At 38.0% G+C, this 27,588-nt stretch overlaps 2 protein-coding genes across 7 annotated transcripts in view; both read left to right on the top strand.

Moving 5' to 3' along the window:
- The window catches only part of megf10 (multiple EGF-like-domains 10), a 107,720-nt gene extending 102,554 nt beyond the window's left edge, over positions 1–5,166 (top strand). For all 3 annotated transcript variants that reach the window (XM_048170519.1, XM_048170535.1, XM_048170525.1), the window contains exons 22-25: positions 911–1,034; positions 1,341–1,385; positions 2,412–2,618; positions 3,831–5,166. In XM_048170519.1, coding sequence (XP_048026476.1) covers positions 911–1,034; positions 1,341–1,385; positions 2,412–2,618; positions 3,831–3,997 — 543 coding nt within the window. In that variant the 3' untranslated portion in view covers positions 3,998–5,166. The remainder of the gene's footprint in view (positions 1–910; positions 1,035–1,340; positions 1,386–2,411; positions 2,619–3,830) is intronic.
- A 1,661-nt stretch (positions 5,167–6,827) lies between these two features.
- On the top strand, positions 6,828–25,949 carry prrc1 (proline-rich coiled-coil 1). Of its 4 annotated transcripts, none has more exons than XM_048170488.1 (10): positions 6,828–6,950; positions 8,366–8,468; positions 10,839–11,019; positions 11,053–11,228; positions 12,095–12,237; positions 12,317–12,419; positions 13,651–13,814; positions 13,980–14,083; positions 19,710–19,812; positions 24,664–25,949. In XM_048170488.1, the coding sequence occupies exons 1-10, from the start codon at positions 6,837–6,839 to the stop codon at positions 24,871–24,873; spliced, it is 1,401 nt and encodes a 466-aa protein (XP_048026445.1). In that variant the 5' UTR covers positions 6,828–6,836; the 3' UTR covers positions 24,874–25,949. The 4 variants fall into 4 exon arrangements, with proteins under 4 accessions (XP_048026445.1, XP_048026435.1, XP_048026465.1 ...); XM_048170508.1 differs by adding an exon at positions 7,079–7,192 and having other exon boundaries at positions 6,838–6,950; positions 10,839–11,228; XM_048170478.1 differs by having other exon boundaries at positions 6,830–6,950; positions 10,839–11,228.
- Positions 25,950–27,588: the final 1,639 nt, after the last annotated feature.

Genomic DNA, 27,588 nt, shown 5'->3' with positions numbered 1-27,588 from the left:
ACATGCAAAATGTGCAGTGTGGTGGGGGGTCTCCAGGACAGGTTTGAGAACCACTGAGCTAGATCGATATTAGTCATGGTAAAACATGGTACTCGCGGTAAATCAAGAAAATGAAATTTAAACAAGAAGCTATATAACATGAGGAATATAATGCGTCGTTATTGTTCTATAATGGATTCTACGAAATAAAACGAAATTGAGGGTAACGCGGCTATTATGTAATTGATAGGCAACGCACAGACACGCTCCGTGTGCTAGTTAAAATTGCATATTTCTGTGGATTTAAACATTCTTGGAAACATTTGGGATAATGTAAGTACACTAGTCAACAAAATATATAACATTGTTCTAGTGGTTTTTGGATATTTTAATCCAGAAATCCTACTGTACATATTGTGCCTTTAACTGGTTGCATATGTTAGATTTATTGATTGACTCGGGCAGAGAAAAGCTGTTGCTATCAAACATTGTTAACTTAATCAACTGAGTCAGTGTAATGGTGAAGGGATAGATCAAATAGGCCAATTGATGGAAGGTTTGCGAAGAAATGTCATGCTCCCTTGTAAAAGTATTTTTTAGAATTTTTAAAATACAAAAATACAGTAGTTTATTTTGATATATGGTGTGGCTGCTGTATTTTGTAGTTTATTTTGATACCCTTAAAATTAAGGTATTTGGTGTTTTATTTTAAAATACATTTTAATGTATTTTTGCCCAACCCTGATCACAGGCACTTATTTTACTCATAAATCCAAAACCGCCTTTCTAAAAAAACCCATTGCAAATACCTGAGCTAACCTATGGTTTTAGAGCACAAACTGACCAGCTTTAGATATTTAGGATTGAAGAATTATGTGGAACGTTGTAGAAAGACACTTGCTATAATTGTTGATTTTCTTCTTCCTGACAGCCGAAGAACAACCAATTGTTTGTGAACCTGAAGAACGCTGAGCCAAGGAAACGGCTTTCCCTGCTTGATCACACAGGAACTCTGCCGGCCGACTGGAAGCAGGGCGGATCCTTCAATGAGCTTGGTGTGTTCTCCTACAACAATCATCACAACTAACATAACAGCAAAACATCTGACATAATAATGTTTGGTAGCCCAGCATATTAACTTACAGGACTTTTTAATTTTCAAACTGCTTTGCAATGACTCGTCCAACATGAGTTTTCCTGACCACCACTGTGCAAACACTAGCAGCTTTAATGTGTCATTTCACCGTCTTCTAACACACCACATCAGCTTCTTTAGCTCCATTTGTAGCTGCTGTGAGCTTTGTCAACTAGAGGACTGCATCATTTTGACTTCTTCTGTCTTAACCTGATTCTCTCATTAGGAGCTTATGGAGTTGACAGGCGTTACATGGGAAAATCACTTCGAGGTAAGAGATCATTTAGCAAGCAAGGGATAAAAATTCTGCCATCATTTACTCATCAGCATGTTGTTCCAAACCTGTATGCATTTCTTTCTTCTACACTGTAAAAAATGACAGTGATTTTAACAGTAAAAGACTGTAAAAATGCTGCGGTGAAAAACTGTCAATTGGTTTACAGAAAGTTTCCATAATATATACGGTGAATAACTGTAATAGATCTAACGGTACATTTAATGTAATTTTACGGTAAAATACCGTTAAATTCAGTTTTTGGAAGTGAAAAATAACAATTCATTGTACAATTTACAGTGAAAAACCGTAAATTGACATTCCCACAATTCCCAGCGTGACACTTCACATTTGATATATTTTCGTTGAAATAACTCTGTTTCTTCTTAGTTTTTCTCATTTTTTTCTAATCAGTTATGTACATTAGGGTTTTATGTTACATCTAATGTTGTTAAATTAATGTTTATTGCATTTTTAAAATTTCATGCATGTTACCATGATGGTGTTTATTATGTGTGTGAATGACACTGTGCACCTTCTATATGTTAGTGTTGTCCTTCTCAGCTTGTGGAAAATCTGCTTGTGATGAACTTTGATTCATCATGTGACTCTTATCACCACTGTGTTTGGTGACTGTCAGTGTATTATAAAGGTACAAAACAGATATTAGCACTTCATTAGGTTGGTAAATTAACATTATATCAGTTAATGAAATACGTTATTTTACCGTAAATTTAACAGAAATTTTTTTTATGTTGCTACTGTATTTTTTACGGTAAAGTTCTGGCAACCACAGCTGCCGTTTTTTTACCGTAAATTTTACTGGGATTTTTTTTACAGTGTATAGCAAACAAAAGATGATATTTTAAAAAATGTCTCAGGCTTTTTTTGGTCTATACAAGTCATACAGGTTTGGAACAACATGAGGGTGAGTAAATGATGACAGAATATTGATCATACTTAAACAGTATGATGATATGAATGGATCTTTCTCTCTCTCTCTCTCTCTCTCTCTCTCTGTAGATCTTGTGAAAAGTGTGCCCTATCATGCCAGTTCCTGCTCTCTCAATAGTTCAGAGAACCCGTACGCCACCATCAAAGACCCTCCTCTGCTGCTGACCAAGAGCTCTGAGTGCGGTTATGTGGAGATGAAGTCACCTGCTCACAGAGATTCACCGTATGCTGAGATACACGCCTCCAGCCCTGCCAACAAAAACGTCTACGAAGTTGGTAAGAGAATAATAAATCTAGCAACACCAGAGACCTGCTCATTGTTTGTTATCCAATGCTGACATAATTACTGTAATAGAAATTAACTTAACTACTAATATCTTCTCAACTATGTTTCAATATTTAAAAGTTGTAGTCAACCATTTTTATTTGTTCTTGAAACAATGCTGCTCCATGGAAGAACAGACTTTACACGACGGGAATCCACTCTGTAATTTCAAGTAATTGTTCACAGGTGTAATGTATGTCCTGAAGGCATCACTTCCCCTGGCTAGCAGGAGTAATCATGACTCCTGTGCTTCTGCTGTGTTGAGTGAAACTTGTTCCACTTGAGAGCAGCTGTTGTGTTCATGTAATGTTGGCTGCAGAACGTGCACATACATTATAATCGGGGCTGTTGCGGCTGTCAACCCGCACCCTGGTCCATTTGTCAAAGGCTTTGCATTAACCTCACTGGAGATGAGGAAACCCGTTTTCTAATGACACTTTCCAACTGAAAGATTTGAGCAGAAGCACTGTTAGCTCATCATGGAAGAATCTGACACAGATCTCTTAGGAAACCTTCTCACCACATTAAACTCAAAACACTGAATGCTATACATCAGTCAGCTCCAGTCTGACTACAGTCTCTCTCGTAACTCTCATCTTCCACTGACCGCACAAGAAGCAGCTGAAGACACAACTCTTCCATCAGCACTTGAACCACAATTCTAAATACAGCGCACTTTTGTTCTGCTTTCTTTCTTCTGCTCCAGCATCTGTACTAGCTTACTTCAAACATAGCATATTGGTACTACCAATGTTTTTGGCTGTTATATGATAAAATGCTTGTGAAGTCACTCTTTCAGTGTTAGACAAAAACAATGACACTAAAACAAAAACTGTAAAAATGAATTAAACAGTTTTGATAAAAAAAAAAAAATCTATGACAACAATACAAGAAATCGCTGTAAGATATTAATAAGATTTTAAAAAACGCTGTAAGATATTAACGTTTTCAAAGAAGAAAGAAATTGTTTAATGAATCTTCTTTTATGCTACTTTTTTAGGTTATTTGACTCAAACCACAGCACGAAGCTGTTCACTATAGGATTTTAATATTACACAAATGGCAAACTAAGTTCTAAAGACTAAAATACTTTTTACTATTTAGTTCTATTGTTACTGAATTTGTAACCTTAACTGTTTGAACCTGTATTCTTCCCTTTCCAGAGCCGACTATCAGTTCTGTTCACACGCTCTCTAACAACAGCTGTAATGGGCCGTTTTGTCAAGATCCATATGACCTACCAAAGAACAGCCACATCCCATGTCATTATGACCTACTGCCCACGAGAGACAGCAGCCCCTCGCCCCATGAAGACACAGACAGCAAATAAATGCTCACAGACTTCATTAACGGATCATCCACAGCACTCCATTAACAATTTTATTGATGTTATTGTTGTCATTTATCATTATAAAAATTCTTAATTACTTCTGGCTTACAAATTTTGAATAGTTCTTGTCAAAACTATTTTTCAAAGTTGTCTTAGTTGCACTTGTCCTGTGAAGAACAAGAGAGTGAGAGTTCCCAAACATTCCCAATATTCAGCTTGATTCATGTGAGCATAAATGACTCATTCAATTCATTAATAACCACATATCACACAAATACAAGACAATCCTCAATGTTTCTGAAAAGATATATGTGAGATTATTCTCAATTACAGTTTTCTGTTTCTTTCATTATGATATTTAGTATATTTAGTACTGTTTATTGAGACTAGACTGTTGGCTCAATGTTTCTGTTGGATTTTTGTTTTTGTTTTGTTTTTTTTTGTCCGAAAATATTTCAGGTTTACCAAAGGTTGTCATGCCCTGTTAAAGCACTGACATTGTATTTATATTGACAGCTGCCCATATAGTTTACAGTCACAAGTTTCAACATTAACATCATTTTTTGGCTTGCGCCTTTTGATTTTAGTTCTATAAAACGTGATCACTGAAATGAAGGACAAATACTTTATAGTGTGTAGTACTTTATAGTTTTAAAGCTAAAGCTAAAGCTGGACTTTTGCGAAGAAAGACAAATCTTAAAGTTGATGTGATGGGGACAGTTTCATATGAATACATTTTTGGAGTATTTAGGACATACATTCATATGTGTTATGAGTCTTAAAGCACTCTGAGCCTGAACTTTAATTGTAAAAAAAAAAAACCTGTACATAGTACCAGTTCTTTTAATTGCATTTATAAAAATTAACATATTCCTAAATTCCTTTATAACTTGACCAATATTGTTCAGAACAGGACAAGCAGTGAAGTCTCATCCTTTACTGACTGGACCTCGGTATACTGTTTTCCATACAATTTATTATTATTTTATTTTTATTTTTATTTTTTTGCAATTTAGTTCACTAAATATGCCACACACAAAAAAATGATTAATAATACTGATTCCAAAAACAACTGAGTGTGTATGAGTGTGTGCTGTATGTATCTTAAAACTGTATCTTTGTTTTGCTTTTCTCATGATTTTTTAAATAAATGCACAAAAGTTACACAATGTGTAATATTTCCCTTCCCAAAAGAGCACCAGAATATATCCTCTCTGCTAACCTTTTCTTTCTACTTTGAATGCAGCCTAATACATTTTTTAGCTGAAATATCATGTATATATGCAAATTAAAAATAAAATGATGAATTGCCAAGTTGATATATTTAGGCAAGCTTTAGTTAGTAATTTCTTTGTTATTGATTTTATCATTTCTGTAGGTATCTTAGTAAGCATATTCTCAATTAATCACTGAAGAATGATTAAATAGCCTCATTTTTACTAAACTAATGTCAATGTCTTTAGAGTAGATTAACAAGTGTTACTGATGCTTCCTTAATGTGCTCTCGGAATTATTGTAAATACGAGTTCCCTCTAGGTAAAAAATTGCACATGAACGCCCTCTCATGTCGAAACTTGGTGGATCCAAAATGGTCAATATTCATATTCATGCATTTTATTCATATTTCATGTTAATCAGTTATGGCTTATGACTTATCAATATTACTTTTGATTTCATATATTCATGTACTTCTACTCCATATTCTTATCCTCATATTTTCAAGTATTTACTCTTTAATGTACTCCTTTATGGTTATTCTTCTTTTATCTTTAAGAGTATGTATGCTTGTTATATTCAATTGTTCTTCAAGTGTTCCAATGTGACAGGTCGTGTTGACACATTTGTAGTTAGATATTGGACACCTGCCAAGTACTGCAGAAGCGATGGTGTTTTCAGAATTAGTTGCTCATTTGATCTTGTACCTTTATATCAAAATATGTCTGTTTCCATTTCTTCAGACATGTGATAATGCAAGATCAGCAAAATTCCCTTAAGGGTGTCAAAACAACCCCTTTTGTATTTATTTTCATCTATTTTTGACATTTGACCAGTCTATGACATAATGGGTAAGTCCATTTGACCTTTTCTTATTAGACCAAAACATAAGTTTGAGTGGGATAAGTTTTCCTATGCTTATGGTATAAAATGGACTGGGTCTTTGATAGTTTAGCTTTTCTTTTGCTTTTCTTTGCTTTGCTCTTTTTGCTTCTCGCATCTCTTCTGTGTCTTCTACTTCTGGCTGCTTCTGCTTCTCTTCTATCTCTCATTTCATTCTGCAAGTGTCTTAATTTTGTTCCTTCTTTCTATTCTTCATCGTCATCTATACAATACTCTAGATTTTATTATTAACTATTAATTAATTAATTTGTTTGTCTCTATAATTTTTAATTTATACATTTGTTATTCCTTATTCAAATTTGATCTCTGACATAATCTTTGTTGGACTGCCTGGATCTCATTTTCTCAAGTCATCAAAACTTGAATGCGATAAGCTCGTAATCACGATTTAAGAAGTGGGAATTATTAAATTTCCTATAGCATGTGAAGGCAGCATTAATGTATTTTCTCCCCGTCATGTTCTCAAGTCCGATTTGCAAACAAGTAATTCTGAATCATATTGAAATGTGTAACGAGCTCCTCATCGATTGACGTTATTCGGGTTCTGATAAATGGTTTTATGTTGCTGTTGCCGTACTGTATAAAACAGTTTTTTAATCACACTAACCTTATCTCATTTGCAATGTGCAGTACAACATGCGTGAAACACAAACAATTAAGCGTACTGTAGCAAACAGAATCGTTAATGAATCGAAAATATTCTTATGAAACGCCTTTGCTTATGTGCATGGTCGGCAACATCTTGAAACGAATGATTCAAGAGAGCCGATTCGCTAAAACGAGTCACTCTTCGCAACGCTTGAACAATAACACATCAGTTCCGAGCGGTTCCGAGGTAATCGTTTTGGTTTTGATTTTCTTGTTATTATTTGTCTTGTGTATTTCTACAACTTCTAAATAACTTCAAAATTATTTGATGAAAAGTGACCAGCCTAAACTGTTTTGTTTAATCGCACGTCTCAGCTTCAGACGTGGCACTGTGCGACGTCATCAGCGCGCGGCCGTGTTCCACAGTGTTGTTTTCTCGCACTTCATCGGCTCCCTTTTCAAAATTTACACTCCGTTTAATTGTTTAAGGTAAGAATTGTGATTCATGATTCATTCATCAGTGAATATTGTGTAAAAGCACAATTAAATAGCGCTGAAAAAGCTGTTAGCCTAAAGCAAAATTCACAGAGACAAGATATTAGTGCGAATCTCTATCAGATCTTTGATATTTCATAATGAATGATAAATCAGTGACGTCATGAGTGTAATCGAAATAAAACGTGAGGTGATTTGTGTAGTGCAATTTGCTCTCCGGGGGTGTGTGAGTGAATATGTGTGTTCACAGTAATAATCGATGTTGCTGTATGAATCAATCAGTGATCAGCTTTTCGTCACATCACTTCCCATCACATAACTCCTGAGGATCAGTGCCATCATACCGTTTGGTCCATTAACGTTACAAATATTAAACGTGATATTACAAAGATTCACTCACAAAAGAACATTAAGCATACTAACGTACAACGTTCTAAAAAACATAATTTTATTAATAATATTATTAATATTATGGATGTTAACATTTCAGCATTGTTCATAATATTAATTTAAGTATGATGGTCGCATGCCCAGTCATTTATTATGAAAGTACAGATCCGGATGTCCTCACAGGACTGCAGGAAACTCGTGTAACTGTTACACTGATAGAGGCAGGAATGAGTTGCAGTGCAGTGTTCGACTACTTCTGACTGACCTGTTACAAATGTGATGTGATATTCCATTGCTCATGTGGCTGTTGCTCACACTGCAAAAAAACGTTTTGCTTAAAAAGCAAAATGACAAGATATAAAGTCTTTTTTTCTTGTTTCCTCAAAACAAGAAAAAAATGTCTGCCAGTGGGGTCGTAAAAATAATCTTGTTTTCCCTTTTATTTTTTCTTACCCAGAACTGGCAGATTTTTTTCTTGTTTAATGCATAAACGCACCTCTATTTGAAAAACAAGGCTTCATAAGTAAATGTATCTTAACTTAAGTTTCAATATTTTTAATGGTGAACCAGACAAAAATATTAAGAAAATCATTTTTTGCAGTGCAGTCAGTCCAAATTATTCCTGTTAATCAAATGATGGTTTTAGCCTGTCAGCATGTATCTTATGCCATTATATTAATTATGATCATTTTCTGCTTTTCATATTTACTAAAACCACATTTCTAAGTCTAAAACTAAATAGCAAAGATTTTACAGCATGTCATTTGTTCTGTACAGGACAGAGTGAAGATGATGGAAGAGAGTGGCATAGAGAGCACACCGCCTGCCACGCCCCCACCCCCCTCTACAGCGGTCGCCAGCCCCCCACCACTCACCAGTGGTAACGTCACTTAGATACGCGGACTGATGATATCACTGTGTTGTCATTATCTTCCAATGCAGTGATTCATTTGTGGAGACTTTTCCTGAAACAACAGGATACAGTGTGTATGGAAAGTATTCAGACCCCCTTAAATTTCACTCTTTTTATATTGCAGCCATTTGCTAAAATCATTTAAGTTCATTTTTTTTCCTCATTAATGTACACACAGCACCCCATATTGACAGAAAAACACAGAATTGTTGACATTTTTGCAGATTTATTAAAAAAGAAAAACTGAAATATCACATGGTCCTAAGTATTCAGACCCTTTGCTCAGTATTTAGTAGAAGCACCCTTTTGATCCAATACATGGTTCATGCATACAAGATGGAACAAGTTTTTCACACCTGGATTTGGGGATCCTCTGCCATTCCTCCTTGCAGATCCTCTCCAGTTCTGTCAGGTTGGATGGTAAACATTGGTGGACAGCCATTTTTAGGTCTCTCCAGAGATGCTCAATTGGGTTTAAGTCAGGGCTCTGGCTGGGCCATTCAAGAACAGTCACGGAGTTGTTGTGAAGCCACTCCTTCGTTAATTTAGCTGTGTGCTTAGGGTCATTGTCTTGTTGGAAGGTAAACCTTCGGCCCAGTCTGAGGTCCTGAGCACTCTGTAGAAGGTTTTCGTCCAGGATATCCCTGTACTTGGCCGCATTCATCTTTCCCTCGATTGCAACCAGTCGTCCTGTCCCTGCAGCTGAAAAACACCCCCACAGCATGATTCTGCCACCACCATGCTTCACTGTTGGGACTGTATTGGACAGGTGATGAGCAGTGCCTGGTTTTCTCCACACATACCGCTAAGAATTAAGGCCAAAAAGTTCTATCTTGGTCTCATCAGACCACAGAATCTTATTTCTCACCATCTTGGCAAACTCCATGCGGGCTTTCATGTGTCTTGCACTGAGGAGAGGCTTCCGTCGGGCCACTCTGCCATAAAGCCCCGACTGGTGGAGGACTGCAGTGATGGTTGACTTTCTACAACTTTCTCCCATCTCCCGACTGCATCTCTGGAGCTCAGCCACAGTGATCTTTGGGTTCTTCGTTACCTCTCTCATCAAGGCTCTTCTCCCCCGATAGCTCAGTTTGGCCGGACGGCCAGCTCTAGGAAGGGTTCTGGTCATCCTAAACGTCTTCCATTTAAGTATTATGGAGGCCACTGTGCTCTTAGGAACCTTAAGTGCAGCAGAAATTTTTTAGTAACCTTGGCCAGATCTGTGCCTTGCCACAATTCTGTCTCTGAGCTCTTCAGGCAGTTCCTTTGACCTCATAATTCTCATTCGCTCTGACATGCACTATGAGCTGTAAGGTCTTATATAGACAGGTGTGTGGCTTTCCTAATCAAGTCCAATCAGTATAATCAAACACAGCTGGACTCAAATGAAGGTGTAGAACCATCTCAAGGATGATCAGAAGAAATGGACAGCACCTGAGTTAAATATATGAGTGTCACAGCAAAGGGTCTGAATACTTAGGACCATGTGATATTTCAGTTGTTCTTTTTTAATAAATCTGCAAAAATGTCAACAATTCTGTGTTTTTCTGTCAATATGGGGTGCTGTGTGTACATTAATGAGGGGAAAAAATGAACTTAAATGATTTTAGCAAATGGCTGCAATATAACAAAGAGTGAAAAATTTAAGGGGGTCTGAATACTTTCCGTACCCACTGTATTTATACCTGAGACAAATCCCAGAACTGTAGTTTGATGCCGTAGTGTGTCCTGGGCCTTTATCTGGGTTAATTTTTTTGTGTGAATGAAAACAAGTCCAGGTACAGTCTGGGTCATTAATGTTGTTAACTTTGCTGTGGATCATTGAGCTGATGCAACATTAGTTACGTTTACATGCGACCAAATAATACATTAATAATCTGATTGATGGTTCAGGCTGAAAAGCCTTCATGTAAACGCCTCAATCTCCTCTGTTTTTTTTTTTTTTTTTTTTCAGAATACATGTAATGCATGTAAACAAATTGCAACATTTAGGATTCATATAAATAGAAATGTCAGAATCTGAAATCCGATTGGATTTATTCTGATTGACGAAAATTAGTTCATGTAAACATACCAAAATACGCTTTCCAAAACAATTCTTGGTTACGCAAAACTAGCTTGACAGAAGATAGTACAACCCAAAAATGGACTGAACACGTATCTTGGAAATTCGCAAAAAATATGCTGTCTACCCGGACTAAGGTGTATCATTCCGCAATATTATGTCAGTTGACTCTAATCAGCATCCGTGTCTTATATTCCCATGTACTGATACTACTTTTCGTCATCTATCAATGGTTCATGTATGCAATTGACCGTCGCTCTTCTTGTGTTCAGGTGTTTCCGGCCCTCTGACCATCCCAAGCCCCTCCAGCATCTCTGCATTTGCCCCAGGAGGTTTTTCCAGCCCTATTCCTCCAGTGGCTTTTACCTCCACGCTGCAGCCTATCCAGTCATCTGTTCCATCTCTCTCTCTTGGCTCAGTATCGTCTCCTCTGGGTCTGAGCGGTCCGTATGGTGGCCCTAGCGCTCCGTTCACCTCTCCGTCTGCTGGCCCTCCACTCAGCACTGCTGCCCCTCTGGGCCCTGTCCTCTCTGCCCCTCCCATGGGCCCGCCCACCACTGGCTTCTCTGTGAGTGCAGGATATGACATCACTCGTGGCCACGCTGGCCGCACCCCTCAGACGCCGCTGATGCCCAGTTTCTCCAGTGCCTCACCCATGCCAGGTATCACTCAACAATCTGAACCTGCTTGCCTATCTCCATTTACACCTGCTATTAGAGTCTCGTGTGATCACATGTTCAGTGTGTCTCAGTGCGTACGCATGAATTTGTATGTGAAATTTAAAAAAAATCAGTATTAGTAACTTTTGTGGAACCACAAGTACACAAAAATCACATACATATAAGGGTGTCCTTATAAATGTGTTTTGAGGACGACACGCTTGGCATTGCTCGAGGATCTTGCTGCGCTTGCTATAATGCGAGAGCGTGTTTTCAGAGAGAGTTATATGTTTGATAAGAATAATAAATGGATGTAAAGGAAAAGTTGTGCGGAAAGCACTTATATTGAGATTTTAGGAGTTTTATGCAATTGACTAATCTCATGTATGTAGTCAGTCATTTAGAATACTTGAAATTTATTAACAATAAGTTACGAACAAATTCATGTGCGTATGCATTATGTTTGTAATTAGGTGGATTTTTTTTCATGAGAAGTTGCTGTGCATATGTATAATCCACACAATTATTAGTGAATGAGACCTAATGATTTGGCACAAAGCTGTGGAAAAAACTATTTCATTGACAACCGGTCAGGCTGCATTTGAGTGATAAAAGGAAAATCAGGTATTCTCGAGTTGTTGAGTGTACATGGTTTGTGGACTTCTTATTACGGTGCATTTTAGGATTCAATAAGTGCACTAGATAATTTCTACTATGGTTTCTACCACCACTACAAAATAGTGCACTAAATAAGGGGATCATGGGTGATTTTGGACTCTGCTCTAGTCACTTTAGTTCAGTCATGACTGGGAATAAATATCATAATAAATATCAGATCATATAGTGGTGATGTCATTGTGTTTCTGTAGGGATTGTTACCAATCCCATGATGCAGCAGCCGGTGTCTGGAGGGTTAGATGTCAGCTCGCCCATCACGTTTCCTGAGGATGCTGAAGATCCCAGAGTGACTCCGGATGGCAACACACCTGGTGGAATATGGGGCTTCATCAAGGTACTAGACACACAGTGAGGCCATAATGACATGCTGTTTTATCTCTGTACGTCCTGATGCAGTTTTATCATAATCTCAGGGTGTAGCTGGAAACCCGATGGTAAAGACTGTCCTGGATAAAACCAAACACTCTGTGGAGTCCATGATAACCACGTTAGACCCTGGGATGGCACCTTACATCAGTGAGTACTGTGTCCAGCAGTACAGAACAATACTTTGTATTTTGTTTAGTTTTACTTAATTTCAGTTCTTTAAATGGACTATATGTAAGAATTTTCATGTATTAATTGCTTTTTGTATTGCCAATATGTGAACAGTTTGTAACGAAACTTTTAAAAAAAGAGACCTTCCTGACTTTCATAGGTTGTCTATGAAAACCAATATAAGTTTTATGTGAAGGACTCGGGATGTTTTCGCCGGGAAAATCAAAAGAATGTGACATTTTTTGCGTGCTCATGTGAGCCTCTTTTCCGTTCTATGACACATAAATTAACGCTTATACAATGTTCAGGATAATGTTGAAAGACCATTCTGTACTGTAATGTCATGCAAAGAAAAGGGATTAATTCAAACTATAGTCTCTCATAGTTTGATTATAAAGTAAATTTGAGACTATAGACTGTATAGATCTGGCTATCATAACACTGTAATTTTAATGACCTCATCTTGTCGACATGATGCCGGTGAATCGCAGAGCCGGTGCAAACATATCCATGTAGATTTGATCGGGTGCTTTCTTAACTGCTGTTTTCTCACTGCTGTCATTTTTGTTGTGTTTATTTTGTTATTGAAAGGAAAGTGCGCAGCACATATTTACATATTTAGCTAAACGTTGCTCTCAGCAGCATGGACGGCATCGGGATGTTCGTAAACAGTATATTGCTGCTAAGGTATTTCCAACTTATTTTTACTTCTAAGCGAAGAACGAAAAAGAACTTCACCATGAGTATATCAGAGCCTTGAATCACGTTCAGTCTCTTGTACGTTACGTGTGCACTAGTGTGAGCACTAGCAATAAGTTGCTGCTGCAGTTCACTTAACAGCCACCGGTGTCACTAATATCAAGGGTGCCTGAGTTCTTCATGTCTTTAATGTGTAAGTACTTTTTTGTTTCAGAATAATTGACTATTTCAGTTCAGATCAGTGTTTTTATTTTATCCTCATTTCCCAAAATCATAACACCTCACACATCACATCAAACAATATGAAACTATAGGTTTCATATTTCATATGTAATTGTAGTTGTCAGTCATATCACTTAAACTGTTCCATTACCGCGCTTGTATACCGAACTGCATTCTAATGGAAATCTTATTGGAACCATTACTTGGTGTACTCAGAACTGCTCGGACTGATTGTGGAAAAGCAATTCATGTGATTGTCGTTGTTGAATGGTTTGTATGTGTGTTTCAGAGTCTGGAGGAGATGTGGACATCGTTGTGACATCAGATAAGGAAGTGAAGGTGGCAGCGGTGCGTGACGCATTTCAGGAGGTGTTTGGTTTGGCCATGGTGACTGGAGAGGCGGGTCAGTCCAACATCGCCCCGCAGCCGGTGGGATACGCTGCGGGGGTCAAGGTGAACACGCATATGCTTCATGTTTCCGCCAGCCTCTGAATGTGTCGAGTTAAAATCATGAAAATAGATGATTTCACAGATCTTTGATTTTACAGGAAACAAAAAATCAGGTGACTTATGACTTCAAAGCATATGAATTCACCTGAAGGTTGTGTGTGTGTCTAGGGAGCCCAGGAGCGCATTGACAGTCTGCGTCGTGCAGCTGTCATTCATGAGAAGCAGCCCGTAGTCTCGGTGGAGAACTTCATAGCTGAACTCTTTCCAGACAAGTAAGAACAGTTCATCCTGTAAAGACAAAATCATGAAAACCCTCTGTGTTGTCTTTTATGTCAAGTACTTACATTTAACCAAATACTTCAACCATAATAGTATAGGCTGTTACCAATAACATTTTATCAACATCAACAAAATTGCATGTAATATTCTGGCTACACTGACAAAACAAGCTTAGAATCGTTTATGAATTAGTTTATTTCTTTTTATGAATTGGAAAATCAAGACTTCATATTGGTTGCTTAGCAGCATGAAAAACAATTATTCAAAATGCGAATAAATTATATACAGAAAGCAAGCAAAGAACATTCCCCATCTTTAGTCTACCGCAAGTTATGCAATATGCACTCTGGCAAAACCCCACATTATAATTGGTGTCTACACTGGAAATTAATCTCTTAGGGTGTGTTCACACTTAGCAGGTTTGGTTCCATTAAAGTGAACTCTTTTCAGGGGGTCTCTGTTTGCTTCCAAACAAACTCTGGTGCGGTTCGATTGTTTGACTTCAATATGAACGCAACATGAACCAAAAACAGGATGTGATGTGATTTCGTGCCACGAGATCTCACAATATTAAAACGTGACAATATTTCTCGTTGAGGTGAAAAGGTGTTTCGCGATATCAGCATGACACAGTTGAGTTTGTGGCAAAACCCTTTACAGTGCTTTCATTATACACTGTGTTCCAAACTATTATGCATTGCTGTTTTTGTTAATTTTTCCTAAAAAGTCTATATAATTGGCAGTCAATAGGATTTGCCATTCCTCAACAATTATATTGTAATCTGGATTTTTTTTTTAAACAAAATTACCAATTATGACAATGGCATCTTTTTGCAAAATAACTTAAAATGCAATGTTCCAAATTATGCAAAACAGTATTTCAAAACACTTAATAGTTTCTAAAAGATTGAAAACAGAAATCTTTTGTCATTTTTTTGCATGAGGAGGTTATTTTTCTCAAATCGAAGCTATTTCAATCAAAAAACATCTTTACAGATGAAGTTACATATTAACATAGGAGCCATTCTTTGATATCACCTTAAAGGGTTAGTTCACCAAAAAATGAAAATTCTGTCATTTATTACTTACCCTCATGCCGTTCCACACCCGTAAGACCTTCGTTAATCTTCAGAACACAAATTAAGATATTTCAGTTGAAATCCGATGGCTCCGTGAGGCCTCCATAGGGAGCAATGAACACTTCCTCTCTCAATATCCATAAAGGTACTAAAAACATATTTAAAAACAACTCTCTCATCCATTGAACTTGTAAGTCAGTGTATAGTTTCTGCTTGTATTTCTTTTGAGGATGCCAGAATTGCCTCCCAGAGCTGCTGTTTAGAGGTAAACTGCCGTCCACCCTCATAGAGCTTCCTTTTAGGGATGCTCCACAAGTTCTCAATAGGGTTGAGGTCAGGGGATAATGGTGGACACACCATGATTTTTTTCTCCCTTTATGCCCATAGCAGCCATGGCCTCACTGGTATTTTTTTGCAGCATTGGATTGTGCATTGTCTTGCATGAAAATGATTTCACTCCGGAAGGCACGGTTCTTCTTTTTATACCATGGCAGGAAATGGGCAGTTAGGAACTCCACATATTTTGCTGATGTCATTTTGACACCTTCAGGCACCTTAAAGGGGCCTACCAACTCACTTCCTATGATTCCAGCCCAAAACATCACTCCACCACATGATGTTGCAGCCTTGTTGGGACATGGTGGCCATCCACCAACCATCCAGAACTCCATCCATCTGGACCATCCAATGTAGCACGGCATTCATCAGTGAATAAATCAGTTTGAAAATTAGTCTTCATATATTTGATTAAGGGTGGCCGAAATACAGCTTTACGCACCGCAGCAATCCTCTGGAGGATCCTGCATCGAGAAGTTCTTGGGACTCCAGAGGCACCAGCAGCTTCAAATACCTGGTTGCTACTCATGAGTGGATTTTTCACAGCTGCTCTCTTAATACAATGAATTTGCCTCACAGAAACTTTCCTTAATGCGCCTTTATCTGAACGAACCCATCTGTGTTCTAAATCGCACACAAATCTTTTCACAGTACGATGATCTCTCTTAATTTTTTGTGAAATATCCAGTGTTTTCATACCTTTTGCAAGATACTGCACTATTTCGCGCTTTTCATCTGCAGAAAGATCTTTCTTTTTCCCCATATTGCATTAAACCTGTGACTTGCTTAAAGGTGCCCTAGAACGTTCTTTCACAAGATGTAATATAAGTCTAAGGTGTCCCCTGAATGTGTCTGTATCTATGATACCCCATAGATTTTTTTTTTTTATTAATTTTTTTAACTGCCTATTTTGGGGCATCATTAACTATGCAACGATTCAGGCTGCGGCCCCTTTAAATATCGCGCTCCCTGCCCCCCCGAGCTCTCGACTATAAAACAGTGCATAAACAAAGTTCACACAGCTAATATAACCCTCAAATGGATCTTTACAAGATGTTCGTCATGCATGCTGCATGCATGCTTCGGATCATGCGAGTATAGTATTTATTTGGATGTTTACATTTGATTCTGAATGAGTTTGATAGTGCTCCTTGGCTAAAGCGAACATTACACACTTTTGGAGAGATTTATAAAGAATGAAGTTGTGTTTATGCATTATACAGACTGCAAGTGTTGAAAAAAAATGAAAATAGCTACGGCTCTTGTCTCTGTGAATACAGTAATAAATGATGGTAACTTTAACCACATTTAACAGTACATTAGCAACATGCTAACGACACATTTAGAAAGACAGTCTGATGATTCGGCTGTGCTGCTCCAGACGTTAATATTGGCTTGTGTAATGCCTTGAACATGGGCTGGCATATGCAAATATTGGAGGCATACATATTAATGATCCCGACTGTTACGTAACAGTCGGTGTTATGTTGAGATTCGCCTGTTTTTCAGAGGTCTTTTAAACAAATGAGATTTACATAAGAAGGAGGAAGCAATGGAGTTTGAAAATCAATGTATTTCTTTTCCTGTACTGGGGCCCGTTTCAGAAAGGAGGTTAAATGAGAACTCTGAGTATGTTAACCCTGAAATGAGGGAAACTCTGGGTTTTCTGTTTCAGAATGAGAGGTAAGTCAAACCCGAGAAAGCAGGTTAAGTCAAGTCAACTCTTACTCAGAGTCAGTTACCATGGTATGTTACTCTGTGAACCTAACCTGGTCAGGAGCAGGTTTTCTTCAGTAAACCCAGAGTTTCCTTCGGTCTCCTCCCCCTTTTTAAAGTGCAAGTGATGTTTAAATAGTTCACTCATTCATTCATGCTGCAAAAATGCTTTCCTTACGGAGTATTTTTTGTCATATTTCAAGTACAAATATCTAAAAATTCTTAAATCAAGATGGATTTTGTATAAGAAAATGATATAAGATATTTAGTCTTGTCTCCTGGGGGGGATCTAAATTAAGTGCATTTTACTCAAGTAAAATTATCAATATCTGCTAGTGTGGTAATAAAAATAATCTTTATGCAAATGGAAAACAAGATTATTTGTAGTGTCTATTACTAAGTGTGAATTTACAGTAGCTTCGCCCACCAATGTCACGCAAGGTTAAAATCAACTCGTTCACTGAATGGCTACAGTGGTGTAGGCAGTAGTGTGTTGAGCACGATGAAGTAACTTGTGACGCGTTTGCCTGGGTTCGAATCCGCCTTCTGCCGAGTTCTCTATTCTCCCTTTTCACATCAGAAAGGCATTTATTTTCAAGAAAATTAAGAAAATGTTCTAAATGTGGAAGTAAATTGCCTAACGAGTATTTAATAATGATAAAATCATTTACACTCTTATTATTGTATCCTGTTAAATTATTATTTTTTTCTTATTATTTTTTTGCGTGTGGGATACCATGAAAATGAATATTAGTTCAATAACTTACTATTCTACCAGTTTTCACCTTTAATATTATAACAGTGATAAGAATTAAAGGTGGTACAGAGGATGTTTTTGTCGACTGAGTTTTTGAAATGAGCGTTTGAAATGATACACATTTTACGACTAGCTAAAACATTCTGACTGTGCTCAACATACAGCGATAGTTTCCTGCTCCTGAAGCAGATTTATATACTTTCACATGGAATTTGAACACCGACTGTAATCGCAGACTGAACGCAACTGGCTCTGACTGGACGCGTTTGAGCGCGATCAGTCATAAGTATCAATTTACATTCATAATCGGCCTTACAATCGTTAAGCCGCGCACACACTTAGTGGATTCATTATGTCGGACTCACCTCATAATCTGCAGTTGTTACTCCTGTCTCCTGACAAAAACATTGCATGCGGCGCATGTAGTGTGGAAAGTTACTAGAGCGCGCAGCCGTGCGTCTCTCACAAGGAACGTCATGGCAGTGATTGACAAGCCAGAGGGCCAATCCGCACACGTCTCTCACAATGGCAGTGATTGACAAGCCAGAGGGCCAATCGGCTGATGTTTTTAAGGCCCTACCTCGTGCACAGATGATGTATACTAATAATATTCCTTTCAGTGCACCTAATAAATAGTCTTTTATCACTTAGTAAACACAGTTTCAAGTAATATTGCAAAAATGTATAAAACAAAACATCCTCTTTACCACCTTTAAACTTGCATTGACTCAGAAGTATGCGGACATCCTTTTGTCATGTGCTGTTGCCATGGTGAATTGTAATATCGGAGCTCCATTGATGATGGCTTTTCATAGTCGTGGTGCCCACGCTTAACTCAGAGTCAACCTACTCAGAGTCGATTGAACTAACTCAATTCAGCTGTTCTGAAACTGAAAACTTAGAGTTTACCATTTCAGGGTAAGTCGACTCAGAGTTCAAGTTTTAACTCAGAGTTGGTTGAACCTCCTTATTGAAATGGGTCCCTGAACTCTTGTTATTCAACTATGCCAAGGTAAAATCAATTTTTGATTCTAGGGCACCTTTAATGATGTGAAGTAGTTTCACTTTAATTTGGCTCACCTGGCAAACTAATTACCAAACCTGTCTGAGATTGCTGTCACTGATGAGTGGTGAGCCCGGGGGCAAGTGCCCTTTCATCGCTGCTTGCAGCCTGAATTTGAAATTGTATTTGCATAATAATTTGGAACAAAGTGTATTGCTCTGTCTTTGACTGCATATGATAATTTATACTCAGAAAGTAAAACTGAATTGACATTAATTACAAGATGATTGACAAGATGATATTGGTCCAGACCAGGGGTGTCAAACTCTAGTACTTCATTAGCTGGATCAAGTGCATTTAATTATGGTTGAAGCTAAACTCTACTGGGGCCCTTCAGGAGTTGAGTTTGACACCCCGGGTCCAGACCAAATAGCCTTGAGAACCAACCTATAAGTGTGAACACACCTTTACTTGCATTGTATCTGCACTTTTTTAATGATAACAAAATTCCTTGTGAATTCAGTCAGTGAGCGCCTTGTCAGTAACTGCCTCATATTGTGATGCCTTGTTTTGCTAATGAAGCGTGTTGATTGGACCAGTTTTACTGACAGTTTTCCAAATGATTTCCAAATGTACCTGGAAAAGCTTCATGTTTAGCTCTGAAGACGCTCACATTACAGTTTTGCTTCCTTTTCATCTATCACATGTATCATGTCACTCTCCATTAGGTGGTTTGACATCGGCTGTCTGATCTTGGATGATCCAGGCAATGGGATTCACATTGAGACGTTCACTCAGGCTACACCTGTGGCCCTGGAGTACGTACAACAGGTAAAACAATGTAATTTCTGCTGCCACTCCCTCACTTACTTTGAAGCTGTTCAGAGTAGAGCTGCACGATTAATCATATCGCAATCGCGATGTCAAGCTTGTGCGATTATATGACGCAAAATGCTGCGATTTTATGAAATAAAATAATAATAAGTTAATAAAAAAATAAAAAAATACATGTGTGGACACAACAACCCATTATCTGAGAGCTGTTTGCCCATTTTATACACCGCTAATAAAAAGAAGACCAGTCAGTTTCAGTTTAGGCAGTGGCATGGTCATGACTTTTCCGGTGTGCAGCGCAGAGAACGGGTAAAGATGGATGCGGAGCAAACGGTCACTGAACTGGTGGCAAGAAAAAACGCTACCTCTGTTATATGGCGATATTTTGGCTATAAGATTATAAACCCAGATTAGTAGTGGTTGAAGAGGAAAGAGAATTTAATTCGGTATCGCACGCAGCGCTGTTATCGGTGCGCACATGACGCACATACATACAAGGCTCGCGCGCACAGAGAGAGAGAGAGGCGCGTTATAGCTCGCGAACTCCAAATTGATTTCTCTAGCTGCGTTCCATTCGACAGGGTCCCTACGCAGTGTTCACTGCTCCCTACTCCCTGAGCACGTTGAAGTGAACTTCGCTGACAATAATCTTTAATTTGGAATGCCCTGCAAACGTCATCAAAGAAAGTCAACGACAGAGTCGCAGAGATTGATAACATAAATAAATACATAAATAGATATTTTAATTTACTTTCGAATTTAAAATGGACTCTTAACAGATTTGAAGCTGTAACTGTCATGCCATATGAAAATAAGTTCTCATTTGGTTAACTGTATAAATGTATTCTTAATCCATGGTCTCCTGCGCTTTCTTTTCCACGCGCAGCCGCATAAACACTCCTGAGGTAACGTTAAATAAAATAAAATAAAATAAAATAAAATAAATGATAGAGCCTTAGCTGCTTTTCAACACTTTTACTTTGTCATGCCTATTCATACAATAAAATATACAAATGTAACACTCATCGCCATAACCATTCATACTTTCGTTCGTATAAAATGTATGAATACTCAAAACCAGAGAGCCGTTAAACTCTTTAAACGGCTCTGCTTCATCGTAGTTCTGAATGGTGACGTGGTGCGCAATGACAGTTGGGTAATTTTACCTCTCTACTTCCTGTGAAGTGATGTATCGATGTTCCCTTATTCCCTATGCCGTTCGCAGTGCCCTTCGAACTGAACATGTTCGCTCCCTTCGGAATGGAATCTCACTTAAGATGGCGAAATACCCTGTGAAGTCCACTTCGCAGTCCACTTACGATCGAATGGAACGCACCTACTTTCGCATCCTCAGTGCACTTTGGATGGTCACATACACGCATTATGTCAGTCAAAATACCCCTCTCAGCAAGTATTCATGTAAACACATTCAGTTATGTCTTAATTGAACGAGGTGAGAATTCGGATGTATATCTGTCCGATGTGTGCGTGCAGGTCTTACTCTTAAAGTGACAGCAACCTATAAATACCTGCTGTTGTCTGTCATGTAAATCAAACAACAAAACACAGCTTTAACAAAGATTAATCTATATTAAATTTATACAATGAACAGTGTCATTTTACATTTAATTATTACATATCTGTGCATGAAAATTAATACTACAGTTAGACCTTATACCAGTGGTTCTCAACTCCAGTCCTCGGGACCCACTGCTCTGCACATTTTGTATGTCTCTCTTATATGACACACTAAATTCAGTTCATGCAGACTCTCCTAATGAGCTGATGATCTAAATCAGGTGTGTTAAATAAGGGATACATACAAAATGTGCAGAGCAGTGGGTCCCGAGGACTGGAGTTGAGAAACACTGCCTTATACTTTATTTGTAACTTTATGTAGTATTTATCTATGCTTGTTGTAATTGGTGTAGTCTACAGTATTTGTTCTTTTTACAGTCTGTTCACTTGCCTTTAATAATGTATTATTTAGACTAGTAGTTTATGCTATGGTATCAGAATAGTTTAAGTGGGCTAAGTAATAAATGCAAAGTTAAGTTACCCCTATCCAATTTTTTTTTTTTTTTTGTGCTGATCTGAAAAATGATCTGATCCGTGACGTCATAACCGTGATGTGATCCGAACCGTGAGTTTTGTGATCCGTTGAACCACTACAGATTAGTAAAGAAACAAATATCTTAAATGGGATTATAACAAGTTTGCAGTAATACAAAGATGTTATTTAATTTCATTTTAATTTGAAAACGCTGTGCATTTGTTTGTTGTTGTTGCTAGTTTGAGTTGAGAAATACACATTTCAGCATTATCAGTAATCTGTGTGTGTATTTTCATTGAGAACCAAGCAAGATGACTCATGATACTATTTGTTTATTATATTGCTATCGCAAATCGCAATCGCAATATTGACCTCAATAATTGCAATATGACATTTTCCCCAAATCGTGCAGCCCTAGTTCAGAGTGATGCACGTCACTGATGTCTGAGGGTGTTTTCACACCTGACTTATTTTGAGTTTGTTTCGGAGCTTGGCACATTTTCTCCCTTAGTCTTAGTCAAACCCCTTGGTTTGTTTAGCCATATATGAACAGGGCAATCATGCTTGGATCCGCATCAAAACAATTGGTCCTCACCTGAATGAGGTGGTCTTAGCCTGATTGAAAATGAACTCTGGAGCAGTTCATTTGTAATGAGAAAGCAATGCAACCCAACCAACCAATGAACCAAGCTGTATCATAATTCATAAAAGGAAAGGCTTTACATAAAAAGCAGCAGTTAAAAAAACCAAAGAGCCCCTGATAAACTTAAAATGTTGTCTGGTTGCTCTTCGACGGTGCATTGTAGGAATTTTATCATGACAAAACCTCGATTCCTGCTCTAATTGATAAATTATATACATGGTCATGTATTTGGTCTTGACAGACTAGATCTTCTACGCACACTGCTGCTGCTGCAGAGCAAGTATAAACTTGCTGCTGCCAATAGATAAACAGACCCGCTGCTATGAGCATCTAAGATATGCTGCTGCTGCATGGGTAGGCATACATAAATTTTATAGCAGATCTAGACAGGTGGAGCTTGGGGAGGTGGAGGGTTTCAGAGCACTACAGGACTAGTTTACAGCTAACACTGAACCAGACTGTTAAGACCCCTTAAGCCCGAAGTGCACTACCCCACGCAAAAAAAAAAATTATAGTAAAATTACTAAGCATCCACTGAAAGGAATAACACAAAATAGGTATTTAAAGCTTAGAAACTCAGCTTTTAATGCATCCAACCATTTTGTTCAACTCTTAATGAGTGCTAAGTCATCCTGCTAATCCGGAGTGTACCACCAATCAGATGCAGCTCACATATAGCGGAACATCACCAAAAAAAGTATTATCCCCCTACCTTATTTTCTTCATAAGATATTGCATGTCAAATTAGCAAGATATGTAAAATTTCCCTTGAATACACTTTTTTTTTTTTTTGCCTTTTTATTAGCAGTTAGCAAATTTAAATTTTTTTTTTATTATTAAAATTTTTTAAAAGTTTTCTTTCAAACGATACCAACTTTTTGACTCTCCTCACTATAGTTTTGGAGTTAAGAGTCTTTACTTTTTTTGTATGTCCCTCAGAAAAAACAACTCTGAAAATGCCTTCAGGGCTTAAAGGTGATAAAGAGGATCTTTTGGTCGACTGAGAAACCAAAGACTGTTACTGAGTTTTTGAAATGAGCGCATGCGTAAGAACAACCCCCCCCCCCTTCCTTTCGAGGGAACGCCTCCCAAAACTCGTGCAGGAGTATTGGAACACGAGTGTTTACCACCGGCATTCACTGTGTCGTGTTAGTGGATTCATTATGTCGGACTCACCGCAGGTAACTCATAATCTGCAGTTGTTACTCCTGTCTCCTGACAAAAACATCGCATGCGGCGCCTGTGGAGTGTGGAAAGTTACTGGAGCGCGCAGCTGCGCTCGTCTCTCACAAGGAACGTCATGGCAGTGATTGACAAGCCAGAGGGCTAATCGTTTACGCGATGATTGCGTAAACGATTGGCTGATGTTTTTAAGGCCCTACCTCGTGCACAGATGATGTATATTAATATTATTCCTTTCAGTGCACCTAATAAATAGTCTTTTATCAGTTAGTAAAGACAGTTTGAAGTAATATTGCAAAAATGTATAAAACAAAACATCCTCTTTAGCACCTTTAAAGGGATAGTTCACCCAAAAATGAAAATTTGATGTTTATCTGCTTACCCCCAGGGCATCCAAGATGTAGGTGACTTTGTTTCTTCAGTAGAACACAAATGATGATTTTTAACTCCAACCGTTGCCGTCTGTCAGCCGTATAATGTGGGTCAATGGGAACTTCTTTTATAAGAGTAAATAAAACTTGCTTAGACAAATCCAAATTAAACCCTGTGGCTCGTGACGACACATTGATGTCACAATAGATAAAGCCTAACAATCAACTCAGTTAGAGAGCTTCATATGGCAATTAATCTGCTCAATAAAATGCCATCATCTCCACATTGCTTTTACAACATTTCAAATCCTTCAGTTCTCGCAATCTCCTAAAGCCAAGCTAATGTTGATTCTGATTTTATTACAAGCTCTGTCATGTTCTCATTTTGCCAGCAGACTCTCCTCTGTTTGGCGTTTGTTTAAAACGGGTGATTCCCTGGAGGTTGGAGATTTAGCTGCTCCATGTCAACCTTTGTCATGCGTTGAGACCACTAACCTATGCCACTCCCACACCAGACAAGCGTCAAAGCAGCCGGATTTTGTAGGTTTGTAAACACTCTTAGAGCTCAGTGTGTTTGTGCGTGTGCTGTTCTACTGCAGGCGCAGTCACTGACTCCTCCAGACTATAACCTGCGCTGGTCCGGTCTGCTAGTGACGGTTGGGGAAGTTCTGGAGAGAAATGTGCCCAACATCAGCCGCACAGACTGGCACCTGGCCTTCACTGGGACATCCCGCCGACAGATGATATACTCTGCTGCCAAGGCTCTGGCTGGCATGTACAAAATGCGATTGCCTTCCAGGACAGTGTGAACATCATCATATGCCGTCACGTCATACGGACAACAGAATAGCACAGGAATCCACATTCATCTGTAGGTGTCCTGTGTTTTTCGGTCATGTCCCATCACAAGGCTGAGCCGACTCAAAATACCAAAAGAAATAGAACCTTTTAGATCAGCTGCATTTCTGTGTTAGGTCTGAAATAAACCAGTTACAGGGCAGAATAACTAATATCTCACTTTTAAATTATTGATTGAATTGAATATCGTGCCCTTGATTATATTTGAGTTTGATTGATGTAAATAAATGACGGCGTCCCAGTCTGTACGATGGAAATAGAAGGAAATGAAAACACATGTCATGTTTCATGAATGCATTTGTTGTCCTACAGAGGGACCGACACTGCACAACTCTTTTAAAATGATTAAATCTCACCAAGGAAAAGATGTTTCTGTCGACCAGATTCATAACGCTTGTTTACATTTACAATCAAATATTTTGACTTGGATGTTTTTAAATTGAACCATTGAAATTCATATCCACATTGTGAATATATAATTTTGATGTTACGGTTTTGGATCTTATTGTATAGTGTTTTCTTTTCATCCTAATCATCATCTTCAAACATTGTTATGATATTGTGTTTGTCTGCACATTTGTTTCTTTCACAGCTTAGTTCATGTCAGTGTTTACTGTGGTTAGATGAAATCCGATCATTAGCTCTGCTGCATATATAAATAAACCAGTTACTATAGATGTTGTTACATAAAACAATCTTAAATCAATGTGCTCTGAAATACTGCAGTTACCGATGATATGCAGCAGGATTGTTTGCTCAGAGCGACACAGGAAACAAACATACTGACCTGAGAATGACCTCTGAGTGACAGCTGATGTGTAGCACATGAAAACAATACTGTGTGTTTGCTGTCAAAACCAAAGCTGTCATGGACCGAAAGAGTTGATGGAAAATCTAGAACTGCCTTTAAAATGTCTTTATATGTTTGTAATATTTCTCCAGAACAACTGTGGATGATTTTGTTTGATGCCATTTTACAAACGTGCCTTTGACCAGCAGATGAGTAAAATCTTTTTGTAAAGCCTCATGTTCTGTTGTGTTTTTGGTGAATTTTCAGTGCCTATAGGAAATATCAATAGGGACCAAGCCCTAAGAGGCGGTTGTGGGGGGCTCTGTGGTGCACCCTTTTATATGGATATATTTGAGGGGCTCTGTAGCGCACCCCTTTTCACCTACAGTAACCAAACTTCATACAGTTGAAGATCTCATCTGACCAAAAAACTTTTGCACTCTAATTCATATGCCAGCCCAACCGGAAGTTGGCTATTATGGGTTGTTTGAAAAACGTATGCTCTGGTATTTTATACTTTTATACTTATATACTTTTCCTAGGGGATTCACCAAGCTTAGTCAGGATGAAGTCAAGACATTGAGGATGCTAAATTGTGAGCAGATTTTTTATCTCAAACGGTTTGGCCGGGGTGAGGAAACATTTTTGGTGATAAAAAGGAAACAGGAAGTGTTATAACTTCTTCATGCATTGACTGATTTTGATGAAACTTCAGCTGTGTGTTCATTGTAGGAGGCCGATCACATGGAAGTGACTTTTGTGAGTCAAAGTCATAGCTCCACCAACTGGCAGCAGGAACTGTGTCACTGTCAAAATGCTTTAAAATCACCCTCTTATTTCTACCTGATTTGCTTTAATCTTTATCAGAATAATGTCAAGTCACGACAGATGTACACATGTGAAAGGATTCTTGATATCTCAAATACTGTTGTCATGGCAATATTTAACAATGGTGGTGTCAGGAAATATCGGACTGAGTGAGAGATGTGTTGAGCCCAAAAGCAGGTATTTATTAACAATGTTGCAACAGGTAAGGGCAAGGATCACATACCACAATTTGGACACAAAGAACAAAATATGAACTTGATAAGGGCCTTCATAAAGCAGACAACAAAGGAGATCATGAAGGAGACAACAGGTAAACCAGAGGTAAGATTGTCAAACAAACATATGAATCCTTGTTGACACCAGATGAAGACTGGTAGGTAGAGTGAGGTTATATTGAGTCCTTGACTGTGGCAATGATTGGTGAGAGGTGTAAGGTGATCAGTAGACAGGGGAGTGAGAGCACTGTGTGTGTGTGAGCAAGAGTCTTCCATATTGTGGATGTTATAGTGTTACCACTTCATTTCTGTGTATTTGTGTTCTGCATTGTGGCTGATGTAATGATGATGTTATTTGATACACTTTTTTTTTTTTTTTCAAAAAAGTTTTGATTTATCATTTCCTAATTCATTTCAGTGTGGAGTCTGAGGAGACCCCGAACATCCTGAGTGCAACTTTTTTGTCACACTAACATACAACTAGATATGATTCCAATTTTGTATAAATTATTATTATTATTATTTTTTGTAGAGATCAAGTGTTGATAAAGTCATCAAGTCTGATTCCATTTAGATGAAGGGAACATTTATTTTATTTTATTTTATTTTATTTTTAGCAAAGGTCAGTTCAGGGTCACCCCAGAACCAACAGCACATAAGGGTTAAAAAGTCATTAACAATCATTAATATGAAGACTGGGGTTGCTATAAACCAATAAACCTCATTTAATTAGAAATAAATACAAATTTTAATTGTTATTTCATGTTAGCTACTGCAACCCTTACTGATATTTTGAATGGCTGTCAAAAAAGGAAGATGCGCTTTGCATCACA

The sequence above is a fragment of the Megalobrama amblycephala genome, linkage group LG2 (assembly GCF_018812025.1).
Source record: "Megalobrama amblycephala isolate DHTTF-2021 linkage group LG2, ASM1881202v1, whole genome shotgun sequence".
Taxonomy (NCBI): domain Eukaryota; kingdom Metazoa; phylum Chordata; class Actinopteri; order Cypriniformes; family Xenocyprididae; genus Megalobrama; species Megalobrama amblycephala.
This window is presented reverse-complemented; position numbering and strand designations above follow the sequence as displayed.